Source organism: Ictidomys tridecemlineatus, chromosome 4, assembly GCF_052094955.1.
Source record: "Ictidomys tridecemlineatus isolate mIctTri1 chromosome 4, mIctTri1.hap1, whole genome shotgun sequence".
In the NCBI taxonomy this organism is placed as follows: Eukaryota; Metazoa; Chordata; class Mammalia; order Rodentia; family Sciuridae; genus Ictidomys; species Ictidomys tridecemlineatus.
In genome coordinates, this window is record NC_135480.1 from 199,489,001 (window position 1) to 199,503,990 (window position 14,990).

General features: G+C 41.3%; 1 protein-coding gene across 13 annotated transcripts in view; it reads right to left on the reverse strand.

Annotated features, from left to right (window-relative positions):
* Dennd1a (DENN domain containing 1A) overlaps positions 1–14,990 on the reverse strand; it is a 517,467-nt gene that overhangs the window by 188,803 nt on the left and 313,674 nt on the right. For all 13 annotated transcript variants that reach the window (XM_021723518.3, XM_021723517.3, XM_040286285.2 and 10 more), the window contains one exon: positions 7,411–7,512. In XM_021723518.3, coding sequence (XP_021579193.2) covers positions 7,411–7,512 — 102 coding nt within the window. The remainder of the gene's footprint in view (positions 1–7,410; positions 7,513–14,990) is intronic.

Consider the following 14,990-nt stretch of genomic DNA (forward strand, 5'->3'; position numbering starts at 1 on the left):
TTATTCACCACATCAATAGACTTAAAGATAAGAACCATATGATCATCTCGATAGACTCAGAAAAAGCTTTCGACAAAGTACAGCATCCCTTTATGTTCAAAACATTAGAAAAACTAGGGGTAACAGAAACTTTCCTCGGCATTGTAAAAGCTATCTATGCTAAGCCTCAGGCTAGCATCATTCTGAATGGAGAAAAATTGAAGGCATTCCCTCTAAAATCTGGAACAAGACAGGGATGCTCTCTATCACCACTTCTATTCAATATAGTTCTCTAAACACTGGCCAGAGCAATTAGACAGACGAAAGAAATTAAAGGCATAAAAATAGGAAAAGAAGAACTTAAATTATCACTATTTGTGGATGACATGATTCTATACCTAGAAGACTCAAAAAGGGTCTACAAAAAAACTACTAGAACTAATAAATGAATTCAGCAAAGTGGCAGGATCTAAAATCAACACGCATAAATCAAAGGCATTTCTGCATATCAGCGACAAAACTTCTGAAACGGAAATGAAAAAAAAAAAAACTTGGGAATCAACCTAACAAAAGAGGTGAAAGATTTATACAATGAAAACTACAGGACCCTAAAAAGAGAAGTAGAAGATCTTAGAAGATGGAAAAATATACCCTGTTCATGGATAGGCAGAACTAACATCATCAAAATGGCGATATTACCAAAAGTTCTCTATAGATTTAATGCAATGCCAATCAAAATCCCAATGGCATTTCTTGTAGAAATAGATAAAGCAATCATGAAATTCATATGGAAACATAAAAGACCCAGAATAGCAAAAACAATGCTAAGCAGGAAGTGTGAATCAGGAGGTATAGCGATAACAGATTTCAAACTATATTACAGAGCAACAGTAACAAAAACAGCATGGTACTGGTACCAAAACAGGCGGGTGGACCAATGGTACAGAATAGAGGACACAGAGACTAATCCACAAAGCTACAACTATCTTATATTTGATAAAGGAGCTAAAAGCATGCAATGGAGGAAGGATAGCATCTTCAACAAATGGCGTTGGGAAAACAGGAAATCCATATGCAACAAAATGAAACTGAATCCCCTCCTCTCGCCATGCACAAAAGTTAACTCAAAGTGGATCAAGGAGCTAGATATCACATCAGAGACTATGCGTCTGATAGAAGAAAAAGTTGGCTCCGATCTACATATTGTGGGGTTGGGCTCCAAATTCCTTAATAGGACACCCATAGCACAAGAGTTAATAACAAGAATCAACAAATGGGACTTACTTAAACTGAAAAGTTTTTTTCTCAGCAAGAGAAACAATAAGAGAGGTAAATAGGGAGCCTACATTATGGGAACAAATCTTTACTCCTCACACTTCAGATAGAGCCCTAATATCCAGAGTTTACAAAGAACTCAAAAAATTAGACAATAAGACAACAAATAACCCAATCAACAAATGGGCCAAGGACCTGAACAGACACTTCTCAGAGGAGGATATACAATCAATCAACAAGAACATGAAAAAATGCTCACCATCTCTAGCAATCAGAGAAATGCAAATCAAAACCATACCATCTCACTCCAGTAAGATTGGCAGCCATTATGAAGTCAAACAACAACAAGTGCTGGCGAGGATGTGGGGAAAAGGGTACTCTTGTACATTGCTGGTGGGACTGTAAACTGGTGCAGCCAATTTGGAAAGCAGTATGGAGATTCCTGGGAAAGCTGGGAATGGAACCACCATTTGACCCAGCTATTGCCCTTCTCGGACTATTCCCTGAAGACCTTAAAAGAGCATACTACAGGAATACTGCCACATTGATGTTCACAGCAGCACAATTCACAATAGCTAGACTGTGGAACCAACCCAGATGCCCTTCAATAGATGAATGGATAAAAAAAAATGTGGCATTTATACACCATGGAGTATTACGCAGCACTAAAAATGACAAAATCATGGAATTTGCAGGGAAATGGATGGCACTAGAGCAGATTATGCTTAGTGAAGCTAGCCAATCCCTAAAAAACAAATACCAAATGTCTTCTTTGATATGATGAGAGCAACTAAGAACAGAGCAGGGAGGAAGAGCAGGAAGAAAATATTAACATTAAACAGAGACATGAGGTGCGAGGGAAAGGGAGAGAAAAGGGAAATTGCATGGAAATGGAGGCAGATTCTCATTGTTATATAAAATTACATATAAGAGGTTGTGAGGAGAATGGGAAAATAAACAAGGAGAGAAATGAATTACAGTAGATGGGGTAGAGAGAGAAAATGGGAGGGGAGGGGAGGGAGGATAGTAGAGGATAGGAAAGGTAGCAGAATACAACAGTTACTAATAGGGCATTATGTAAAAATGTGGATGTGTAACCGATGTAATTCTGCAATCTGTATTTGGGGTAAAAATGGGAGTTTATAATCCACTTGAATCTAATGTATGAAATATGATATGTCAATGTAATGTTTTGAACAATGTAATGCTTTGTAATGTTTTGAACAACCTATAAAAAAATAAAAAATAAATAAAAAACAAAAACCCCCAACAAAGTCAGTTCAAAATATATTACATTCATGAAGCTTGTCTGACCATCTTAGCCAACTGTTTGTTTCTTATATTCATTAACTTCAAATAAATATTTTTTATTCATAAAAAAACTCTGAGTTTATTGTTTTTATCAAAACATGTAAAAATTCACCTTTCTCATCTGCTGGGTCTACATTAGTCCTCTTGAGACTGTGGTATGGGTCACTGAGGTTCTGTTCATTTTGTCAGTTTTCTTTCTCAGAAATAATAATTTCTATGTCTTCAAGTTCATTTTTTTTTATTCTGCAGTGTCTCATCTCCTAATTCCAAAAGTGACTTTCTTTTTCATTCAGCATATTATATTTTTCCCTCTAGAGGTTCCCTTTTGTTCTTTCTATATCTTCTAATTCTCTCATTTAGTTCAAGTCTTTCTTTAAATCCACAGACATATTTACAATCTTCATAATACCTATTTCAAGTTCCTTGTCTGCTAGTTCTACCACATCTGTCCTTTCTGAGTCTGCTTATACTATTTTTTCTTGTGATAGGTTACATTCCAGACTCTCAACATGTGTTGTACTTTTAAAATAGGATGCTAAGTACTGATAACGTCAGGAGTTGAATGCTGGGTTTGTTGTCTTCTTTTAAAGTTTATTTTGACAAGTGGTTGAATTTTCTTGTACATTAGGTTGATTCCTTTCGAGACTTTAGAAACAGACTTGTTTCAAACTTTTTTTTTTTTTTTTTTTTTGGTACTGGTGATTGAACCCAAGGGTGCTTTGCCATTAAATCACATCCCCAGACTTTTAAAAAATTTTTTATTTTGAAACAGGGTCTAGCTAAGTTGCTTAGGGCCTTGTGAAGTTGTTGAGGCTAGCCTGGAACTTGTGATCCTCCTGCCTCAGCCTTCTGAATCACTAGGATTGCTTAAAACATTTTATTGAAGTTTAATATAACAACATAAAAATTAACTCACCCATAATTTAAAAAATTATATCCAGCTTGAATTCTTCCCCATATAACTAGTACTCAGATCAAAAGCCAGCACATTACCAGCACCCCTAAAGCCCTCTCAAGTTTTCAAGGCTTGATTTTAGGTATTGTTTGGGCAGAGATAAAATAACCTTTACTCTAGAGTTAATTTAGAAGTATTATGAAGTCATACTCTCCCGAGTCTCTAGTGCTTATCCTTAGTGATCACCCAGGTCTCTATTCTGACTGGTCTGAACCTGAATGATTCCTAGGCCTGTGTGGGCTCAGGAAATATAGTTTATTGTGTAGACTTTTTTTTAAATTTTTTTTTTTTTTAGAGAGAGAGAGAGAGAGAGAGAGAATGAATTTTAAAATTTATTTTTTAGCTTTTGGCGGACAGAACATCTTTGTTTGCATGTGGTGTTGAGGATCGAACCTGGGCCTCACGCATGCCAGGCGAGTGAGCCACCGCTTGAGCCACATTCCCAGCCCAATCATTGTGTAGACTTTGATCAGGAGTTTCATCCTCCATTTGGGCAGATTATTCTTCAATAAGTCAGTCAATTCAGATTTCTGAAACTTTTCCTGTGATGTTGCTCTCTCCTGTCCAGTACTCTTTCTGACTCACAAACTCAGATTTTAACCTTCTAACTCAATAAAAGTGTTGTACTTTGCTGAGGATCACCCTTCTGGTATCAGGTGTCTGGAAAATGCCTCAAGGAAGAAAGCCAGGGGAATGATAAGTCTCACATCACTTGTTTCCTCTCATTCTGTGATCACAGCTCTGAATGGCCTGTTATCCAATCTGCCTGTCCAGAGTTTCAATAGTTAATAGTGGGAAGATTAATCCAGTTCCAATTGTTACATCATGGCTAGCAGCAGAATCAAGACCTCTTTTAATAAAATTTCCAGCATGGATGCCATGTTTTGCAAGATTTCATCTATCAAAATAACCCAACCCATATGTGCTTTCCATCCTTCCATCTATCTATTCAATGGCTGCTAGATCTTTGGGAAACAGAGATTGGTTCATGTTCTCAAAAAGTAACAATTCAATGGGAAAGCCATTTTTTTCTGGCAAAAAGGAGAGATCCTAGGGTCAACTGTGGACATGCTGGTAATAGATCAGTGTGATTACACAAGGAATACAAAAGGCTTTGGGAAAAGATATGGTCAACATAGGTCTCTTTCCTTGCAGAGGTCAAGGAAAATTTTTAGCATAATGTTTAGAGAAAGTCTTGAAGAGTAACTGAGAGATTAATGGATGGGATAGGATATTTTGAACAAAAGAAACTGCATGAAAAGTATGAAGCTATGGAACAATACCTAAGTGTGGGAGAACTACTAATATAGGGTTAGAAGAAGGGAGGGGAGAGAGCTAAAACTATGAAAAAATCAAATAGAAACCCCAGGAGCATCACACCATGAAATGGGGCTTTAAATGCTGTGCTTATCATCATTCACACCTGTACTTGGTTATTAACTACCATCTAGAGTGACCACAGGATGGATATTTTTATTATATACGTCACATTGAATTCTTACAACAACCTTATGAAGAAATGAAGAGATCTTTAGTAATTTTGCCCCAAGTCACACAGCCAGGATTTAAACATAGGTCTGTGTGAGTCCAAAGTGAACAAAGCAAACTTGCCTTGAATCTATAGGTAGAGGGAAGTTTTGGAAGAATATTTTGTCTTTAAAAGTTTTTTTTTTTTCCAGATCATTTTCATTGATGGAGCAATTTCAAGTCGGAGGGATATATAGTTTAATTTTTGGTTTTAGAAAAGTCACTCTGGTACACCTAGAAGGACTGGAGGGAGGAAGATGGGATTAGATGAACCAATTTGTAGGCTGCTGGCAATAGTGCAGGGGAGAAACAAGAGGGTACATCAGGTGGCATTTAGGATGGATGGGAAAGAGGATGTGGACTAACAAAATGTTTAAGTTGTTCAATCCTTCAGCAGCTCTGGCAAAAAGGAGAGATTGTAGGGTCAACTGTGGACATGCTGATACACTGGAAATAGCAGGTCCTGTGTCAAAGATGAGACAGAATCTCTCCTTTTGTAAAGTTCATGTAGCATTACAGAATCCAACTTATGAATTCCACTGAAATACAATAGGTGTCTTATGGACCACACATTCCCTTCCCATTACTATCTTGGGACCCCATGTTGGGAAACACTGCTGTAAAATATTCTCAATTCCCTTTCAAACCAGCTTGAAGTTAAGAAGCCCTATATGCCCAGGCTGAGACTGTTAGGACCAGGAGGGTATTAGTGATCTACTAACTTGTCGATAATTATCAACAACTATTTTATTAAAAAATGCAGATACCATTTATTGACCACTGGCAACATATGAACACTGTACTAGGCATTGGGTGAACATTATAATTTACCACAATAATCCTAAGAGTACTCTTGGCACCTCTCCTGTAGAGGGGGAAGCTGAAGTGCTAAGATAGAAAATAACTTGTTGAGTTCCTTTGCTTCCCTGAGAAAGCCTCAAAGATCACTTAAAAGGAATCTTAGAACCTGTCATCTTCAGGAAGATTCCATTAAACTCTCCCAAAGTTTGTTACTCTCTCTCCTGGGCCTTTCTGTGACTGATTTCTATTTCCCTTGTGGTCCCTGTTATGTTACACTGTGGTGTACATATAATTTACATGTCTGCTTTCCCTTACTGGAAGGTACTCTATGGAGTTCTGTCTTCTCTTTGCCTGTACAGGGTTAGAGTAATGCAGATGGAGTCAGTTGGAACACTGCATGGTTTCTGAGCTGACAGTCATCCTGTTCTGTGTCAGAGCCCTTGGCCATTATTTTGCAGCTGATATGCCTCCCAGTCAGTCACTTCCCACATTTCACTTGGCAGTTGCAAGGTCCCTGCTTGAGAGATCCATGCCTTACAGAGGAGCTTGACCAGGGAACGGGAACAGGGTAGGCTCTATGCACTCAAGAGTTGGGCTTGCATATTGGGAGTGGAGAAGAGACCTTCCTCAGAGTGGTGCAAAGAGTAAAGGAGAGGTCAGTGACAAGGACTTAGCACAGCACCTAGTGAACAACAGGTCAATGACAGTAGCCATTATTCAGTGATGCTGCAAAGGAAACATTTTTTTTTTTATATAGCACACAAATGACATTCCATCCCCAAATCTCACAGGAAGGTAAAAGCAGAGAAGTCTGAAATCATTCATCAATACACAGTAATCCCTTCAGAAAAGCACAGTGCCACAGGGGCTCCTGACAGATGGAGCACCACCACCCACCATGTCAAACACTCCCAGACACAAACCCAGTCTGATCTGTTGCACAGGGCCAGCAACATGGGCTTCTTTCATTTTGGAAGCCAGAAGAATGTATGGATATTCTAGCACATGGAACCATAGGAACATGAAGACCACCCTTGCCTATGAGGCCAGATTCTCCCTTGGGTTGATTATGGGGTAGACAAGTCAACTTTCAAAGCTGCCACAGGAGCTGACGTGAGATACTAGTATGGCCAGATGTCAACTGGCAGATACGGCAGCCAGTCACTTTCAATTCTATAGAACCCACATAGGTTTGAATTACTGTACACTGTACACACTGAAAACCCTCCTACCCACCATCTGGGTGTTACTCAGAAGATGCTACCCTGCTCTCTAGAGATGGCAATGTGCTAGGGAAGTGTGGCATCCCTCCTTCCCAGGCTCCCACAGAAGAGAAGACTCTGGAATTACTTTCAGATGAAAGTCATCAGAGCAAAATAAAACTCAAAGAATAAACTACCTCACAACTTTCTACCCTGTTTCAGAGAAGACAGAGAAACAAACCACAGTTCTTAGGCCACAGGAAAACCACAGCTATCTTCTCTCCCCCCACACACTCTAAGTCATGTTAATTTCCATGGCACAAGCAAGCAGGAGTCAGTTCTCAAGAGTGCATTACCCACCACATCATTTGGAAGGCTCTGGAGGTCATCAAAGGGAGTTTCCAGGGTGTTGGTATCCACATTCAGGATCACAACATCATCCAGGGCCATGTTTCTGACTTTCTGCAAGTAAACAAAATCCAGAAGAGAAAGTCATTGAAATTCTACCAGGACACAGATATTCCTTCTTTGCTTCTCCAGGGAGGGGAGTAGAGAAAAAGGTGACATTTGACCAAAGCTTACTAGTACTCTGGCAGCCCATAAATGATTCGCATTTGTTATTCATTTAACTCCTGTGAAAACTCTTGAGTTTGCATGTCATCCCTAGGCCCAGGAATGAAGCGAGTTTCACCCACCCCAAGTAACATGCCCCAGGTCTCACAGCTAAGAAGAGAAAGATTGTACCCTATCGTTGTTTTCTCTGTGTATGTGCACATGCATGCACATGAGTGTACTTTTTTAAACATAAGCTGAAGACCTAAACCTCTGGCTCCAGGAATATACAAAGGGCTTTTAAGACACCCACATTCATTCCTTTCTTCTCATTTACCAAAAGCAACCTGCTCATCTCTCTTTTGGATTTCATCATTCTTGGGTAAAGAATATGGTATGTTCACATTTCTCTTGAACACTAAGTAGGAAGGTCACACTTTCAGTCTGGTTCCATTTTCCATAAAAACCCAGCTACTAATGGCTCTGGCCATGGGCCACTCGTTTAGTGGTAGGATAAGGGAGACTCAGGACTTCTAGAAGAGGTACTTCTGCTTGGTGAAGGGAGGAAGGGATGACATGGAGCCCCTCATCTAGCAGCAACTATCTATAAACTGTGGTATTACATTGTGTGACCTGAGTTTTTATTGTTCAAATTCCACTGTTAATCCACTGCTAGAATCCATTTTCATCTTTCTCCTGCCTGCCCACCATCATTCAGTCCTCCTTCCCCATTTGTATCAAATTTGCTCCTCACAGGTTTTAAACTTCAGAACTATTGTCTATTTTATTTTGCCCAAAGTAGGAAGACCCTATCAGGTGTCATTCAAACTGGGATACTTGTGAATTTAGAAGAGTGCATATCATACCAGGGCAACAGGCAGAAGACGGGACATATGGTAACCCAATATGTAAGGGACTGATTTCATTATTAATTTCCTATCGAGTGCACCATATGACTGTCTAGGTATGCACTGCCCAGGAAATCTGGCCAGCAAGGCTGGAACTGAAGGAGCCAACCTGTGTGCATACCAAGGCCCTGGCTGGGGTGGAGGTGGGGAATGTCTTTAACACCAGACCCAGACACATGATGGTGTGAAAGCCCATTTGCTAATGCCCTGGAAATGACCAATTTAAAAGTACAAATAATTCTTATCAAGACTCCGCAAAGTGGATGTTATTACCCTTATTGTTCATAACTCAAGGAAAATGAGTTCAGACAAATGAGGTAAGTAAGTGGTAGAAGGTCGAATAGCACAGGCTACCTCTGTAGCCCATGTTCCCTACACCACACTATCCACCTCCTTGTCGCCAGACACCCTCAGTAAGATTGATCTCAGCCCTCATCCCTGAAGCCCTGGCACCCCTTTGCCTGCCTCCCCCCACTGGGCTCATCTGTAAAGCTTGCCACTGTGTGGCTAATAACCAGTGCCTAATGAAGTGATCCATGCTTGGTAAGTGCTGACATTGGCTGATATTTAAACTCCAGTCCCTAGGATAGCACTTGGTACACCTAAATAAACATTCTGAGATTCTTCCTAGCAGGAGGGTGGAACCATGCTGGTCAGAAGCCTTCTAGGGTTGAAAAAATACTCCTGGGCAAGCCTTCCACTTAGAACCACAGCCTCTAACTCCATCTGACTCCTCTGGGCCACTGGGGCAGTCCACAAACCTATTGATCAACCTGAAAACATCTGCCAAGTCCTTACCACGTGCTGAGATCCACAGAGGATGGACAAGATTGATAATCTGAGTTTATTCTCCCCACTAAACCTCAATATGCATATTAATTACTGCCCTATTTATAGGCCAACGGCCATCAAAAAATGGTGAAGGGATTGATAATAATTCAATCACTGAATGTTGTACAGCACTTTTGTCTTACAAAGCATAATCCCTGTTTCATGGAGGAGAACATCAAGAGTCGGAGAGCTGTCCACAGCTCTTTAGCTGCCCACTCTGCCAGCAACTCAGCAGGTTGAAGGCCTTGCACTGCACCAGCAGGAAGTTAAATAAACAGCATGGACAACCATTTTTTCCACTATGTCACATTTTGGAGCTCATGCAGGATCACCACACAGATGCTTTCATTTCCACCAGTGACCTGGTAGTGAGATATCACCATTCCTATTTTCAAGATGAGAAACTGAGGCTCCAAGAAGTGCAATAGCTTGCCTAAGGCTGTGTGTCTAATTGGTTCCTTCATCTGAGAAGTTGGAAGAGCTATGACCTCTCCTTCTCTCACGTCCCCTTGGACTGTGTGAGAATTAGAGGTCAGGGACACACAGTGCAGAGCCATAGTACAGCTTATTATTTACCATTTAGCGGCTATTATTATTATTTAACACATACAATAGCTATAGACAGAAGAGCTGTAGTAGCATTGGCTTAAGGGCGGAAATGCTTCCATTCTCTTGGTGGTAACTATTTGCTTCTCATTTTGAATGCTAAAGCACAGAAACTGAATCAGAGAGGCAGTTGAGGATGCCAGGCCTCGAAGACTAAATGGAGGCCCCTGTACCAAGAATCACCTATTTGCCTCATCTGACCTCCCAAACAGTCCCAAACAGAAGGGGGCAGGAGGCAATGACCACTGGAGAGAAGCATCAGGGGCTGAAAGGCCTTGTGAGTGGATGTTGATTCTGGACCAGAATCCGGCCTTGTTCCTCTGTCCCCAGAGGGGCCCCAGCATCACAGACCAGCCCTTGTGGACTCTCCATGGCTAGGCTGGGGCAGGCTTTTGATTTCTTCCCACTCCTGGCTGGAGGACTTGCCGGCTAAGCTGTGTGGAGTGTTTACTTTTCCAACAATGGCAGCAGGCTGAAGAAGAGGAAAAAACCTGGCTCTTTCTTCAGATTTAGCAGGCCAGGGTCCCCTTAGTAACCGAAATGCCCCTAGTACCAGGCTCCAGGCAGGAGCTACAGTGGCACAGTTTCCTCTTGTAGGACAATGCTGCCCTCTTGGTGGCAAAGCCTCTCCAAAGGGGCTGGCATGGGTTCAAGGGCGTTCCTGAAGCTCAGTGTTCCCAAGGAAAGAATCAGAGGCTGGTTTGGCCGGATGGTGCCCTGTCCCTGAAAGACTCAAGGCAACAAGGAGAATGAAGAAAGGCAAGAAAAACTCACACTGAGGCTGTGAAGTGGGAAGTGCTGGAGGAGAAGGAAGCTGGATGATTACTGGGTGCCAGCTCACTTCATCTTAACCATGCTGTGAGGGAGATACTACCATGTCCCTGGTAAAGGTGAAGACTGGTAGCTCAGAGAGGCAAAAAAACTGCCCAAAGCCCCATAGCCAGTGAGTGGCAGCAGAACTGGCTTTAAGCATAGTCTTTTTTTTAAAAAATATTTTTATTTTTCAATTCTCGGCAGACACAACATCCTTGTTTGTATGTGGTGCTGAGGATCGAACCTGGGCCGCACACATGCCAGGCGAGCGCGCTACCGCCTGAGCCACATCCCAGCCCCTTTAAGCATAGTCTTGACTCCAAAGTTTATCCCTCTCTGAAGAGATCCTAAATCCTCTGCTCAGGCTTCAGAATGAGTAGCTGTGAGGTGCATACAATTATATGAATGCTCTCAGGATCTGTTTTCTCTTCTGCAAAATCTGGCCTGCCTTTTGTATCTGAAACATCATACATACCTACTACAAAAAATGGGAAAGGTGTGCTGGGTGCAATGGTGCAAACCTGCAGTCCCAGTTTCTCAAGAGGCCAAGGCAGGAGAAACACAAGTTCAAGGTCAGCCTGGGCAACTTAGTGAGACTCTATCTCAAAAAACAACTTTAAAAAGGACTGGGCATGTAGCTCAGTGGTAGAGTGCTTTATGTAGCATTTGCTAGGCCCAGTACTGCAATTAAAAGAAGGCTGGAAGAAGGAGGGGTGTGAGGGGAGGGAAAGAAGATTTCAAAGAAAATTACCATTACCTTAGATCCTTCAATTGGATAACATATTTTGGTGTATTTCCTTCCATGCTCCTCCCTCCTTACTTTTAAAAACATAGTTGAAATAGTTCTTATTGCTCCTTTCTGATTTTCTCACTGATTGCAGTATAAACAATGCTCCACTCCATTCAAAGCTTTGTGAAGATCATTACTAATTGCTACAGGGGGCTCCACTGCATGAAGACAAACTCAGCCAAGTCCCTTTGGTTGAATGTTATTTCCAGCTTTAAAGAAACTATTCTATATAATATTGTCATGAAATCTGTAGGATAAAGCTTTGTACTTCAGGATGGATTCCTAGAAGTGGAATTTAGTTTCCACTTCTTAAAAAGTGTCCCTCTCAAATTTGTCTTTGAGAGAGATATCTTTACTTCCAATTATTTTAAAGTCATTTTATCCACAGCTTGTGTTTCCTACTCTAAGTGAAGAAAAATCAGCAAAGACACGAGCAGATGTCAAAATAGTCCTCCAAAAATCCTACCCAATTAAAACACTTACTAGTACCGCAGCACACCGAGACAGCTCTCCGGTAGCTTGTCCCACCAACACATTCCCTCTCTTTTTAGTTACAACATATGCCAAAGCTCCTGCCAGCTGCAAACCCTTCCCCCACCAGGCTCTATAAGCTTTTTCTCAGAATGAAGGAAGAAAAAGAAAAAAAAAAAAAAAAAACACTGACATGCACACCGGCTCTCCAAATGGCATTTCTTACACAGAGAAACGCAAAAATGGCATCTTCCCATCAATATTGTTAATCAAAAATGTCTTTCCCTATAAGCTTTGTCACATAGTCTTAACTTGACTCCTATTTTTGGGGCCAGGGAAGGGGAAATGCATAGTATGAGAGGTGCTTAGGGGCAGTTGAGAGGACAGGACACTGGCTATAACTTAGGTCGTCACCTCTGGTTTGCCGGTGGGTAGCCTCACTCAATATATTCAATCTCACACACATTTCAGGTTTTCAATCCATGATATGGGGATCAATTATAGACCCTGCCTCACAGGGTGGTTGTGAGGTTTATAGAAGCGAATGTGAGTCCCAGAACACCCATAACAGGTACTCAATGAAAAGCAGCTCCTTCCCTGCCTGCCTCTTCTTCTCTGATGGTCCCTAGAGCTCAGCTGTGGCTCCCCTCCCTTTGGAGAACCTGAGGGAGCAGCGAGCTTTCCACAGCCTGGGTTCCCTGGCTGTCACTCACAGATCTGAATAACTTGTGTGTCTAGAGTGAATCTGACTGAGTATTTGGTTCCTTTCATAATCTCTGGGCTTCTTGGGATCAAGGAACTAGATCTCTAAACATTCAGCGGCTACCCCAATATTTGGCTTGGGTGGAAGCAATGAATGAATGAATGAATGAATGAATGAATGAATGACAGGGAGTAGAACCAGACGAGAACAACATAGACCCAGAAGCCAGTTCATCTGAATTCTAATTAATCTCCACCCCTCACCAGCAATACAAACTTGGGCAAGTCTCTTAATCTTACCATGCCTCAGTTTCCTCATCTGCCGACTGTGGATAACAGAACTTACCTTATGGGATAACATTTTTTAAATACTTAGAAAAGTGCCTGGCACATGAGACGTGCAAAATTAGTGTCTGCTAAAAGAAATGACCTTTTGGGGTAATAGGAATATTCTATGTATTTACTGTGGTGATAGTTTCATGGAGGATTATAGATGACTCTGCCTATTCATTTGCTCATACACTTCAAATGAATGTTCTATTATGCATAAATTACACTTCAATGAAGTTGATAAACACATTAGTACCATGTCCAGAACACAGAACAAAAATCACAACAGATCTGAAAAGATAAGAGTGCATAGATGATGGTGAATGAGTGCCACAACAAAGCAACTCTCCCCAGGGACATGCCCCAAAATGCATATGATTTGTGGACATGTTCGGCTCCCTGCCCACTTTCTTGTCTTGCTCAGGATTGTTAAAAAACTGTTTTCATTTTATACCCTCTTAGGATAAACCTAAAAATCCAATGTCTCTAGATTTTCTGATATACTTTCCTACACAAGGTGGGGTCTGTATGAAGATCACTCTACTTTTGGTGTCCCCTAAAGCTACCATGATTTTATACAGTCTTACTTTCTAGAGTTGATTGTGTGGAAACAATGATGTTTCCGCCATCAAATATTAAAGAAACACTGACTGCACTCATTTAAATCATGCCAGCCTGAACATAGATGACTCTGCCTATCCAGGGAAGGGATTAAATAGCTAGTGACAAAAAAGCAGGACTCCAATCCAGGCCATAGAACTAGGGGCAAGCGTTGGCCCTGGCAATTTGATGGTTCTGAAGAGTGTTCAGGCACTTACCTGGTTGGGAAGCCAGGTGGGACACTGTCCAGCATGTGCCAAGCCCTAGGTTCCACCCTCAGCACTGCTCTTGCCTCCCTTTTTTGGCCTGCTCCAATAGAATGTGCTGAGGGTTTGGGGGTCAGTTAGGTGACACTCATGATATAAAAGAACCAGAACCCAGTGAACTTTTTCTATGGCCTTATACTAGGACAAAGTCATATCCTATTTGTCCCCAGTGCCCAGCACAGAGCCTGACGTGAGCCTCATGCTCATTAGCTGGAGAATGAATGAAATGACAGTCTGGATCCCTTCCACTGGGAGGCCAGCCTTACAGCAGATGTCAACTTAAGCCCAGACGGTCAATGTAAGCCCAACGTAAGCAAATTGAAGTCTGTTCAAGGAAGTGTGAGGGGAATAACAATAATGATGGCAATGATAACAATCATGTAAAATTATCATAATTAATTACTGTAGAATTAATTCACAGTGGACACAGAAAGTAAGACAGGCATTCACATGGTGATTAAGACTATGGGTTCTGAAAGGAAGCCACCAGATTCAAGCCTTGGCCTCTGCACTGTGTAACCTCCATCAAGTTATTTCCTTCTGAGCCTCAGGTTTCTTATCTATGAAATGGGGATAGTGCTGCACAGTTGTATTGTGAGGATTTAGTCAGGTGATATGTATAAGGAATTTATACAATACCTGACTGCACTAAATGATCAATAAATGTGGGGCAATTAAAAGCAAGTTACTATATTTGCAATTTGATGGTTATGTCAATAAAGGCAATAGAGTTCTGAGATGAAGGATTCAAACAACTGAGTTTTCAAAGCAAAGCTGGAAGCTAAAGAGACTGTCCTTTTACAATTTTTGCTATTAAAATGTAGATTACCATCAACCTATTGCTTTTTTCCTGGTATGTCTCACATAAGCACATTTCTCTGAAATCCTGCTGCCTGAGTCTATAGCTCAGTGGCAGAGTGCTTGTCTAGAATGTGCGAGGCACTGGATTCCACCCCCAGCACTGGGGCAAAAAGCATCAAATTTCCTCTCCCTGTGAGTGGCACAACTGATATGGGTCCTGGCGCTATGTTCAACGTACTCTCAAGTATAATTTTGGCAGCATTTTTTTTT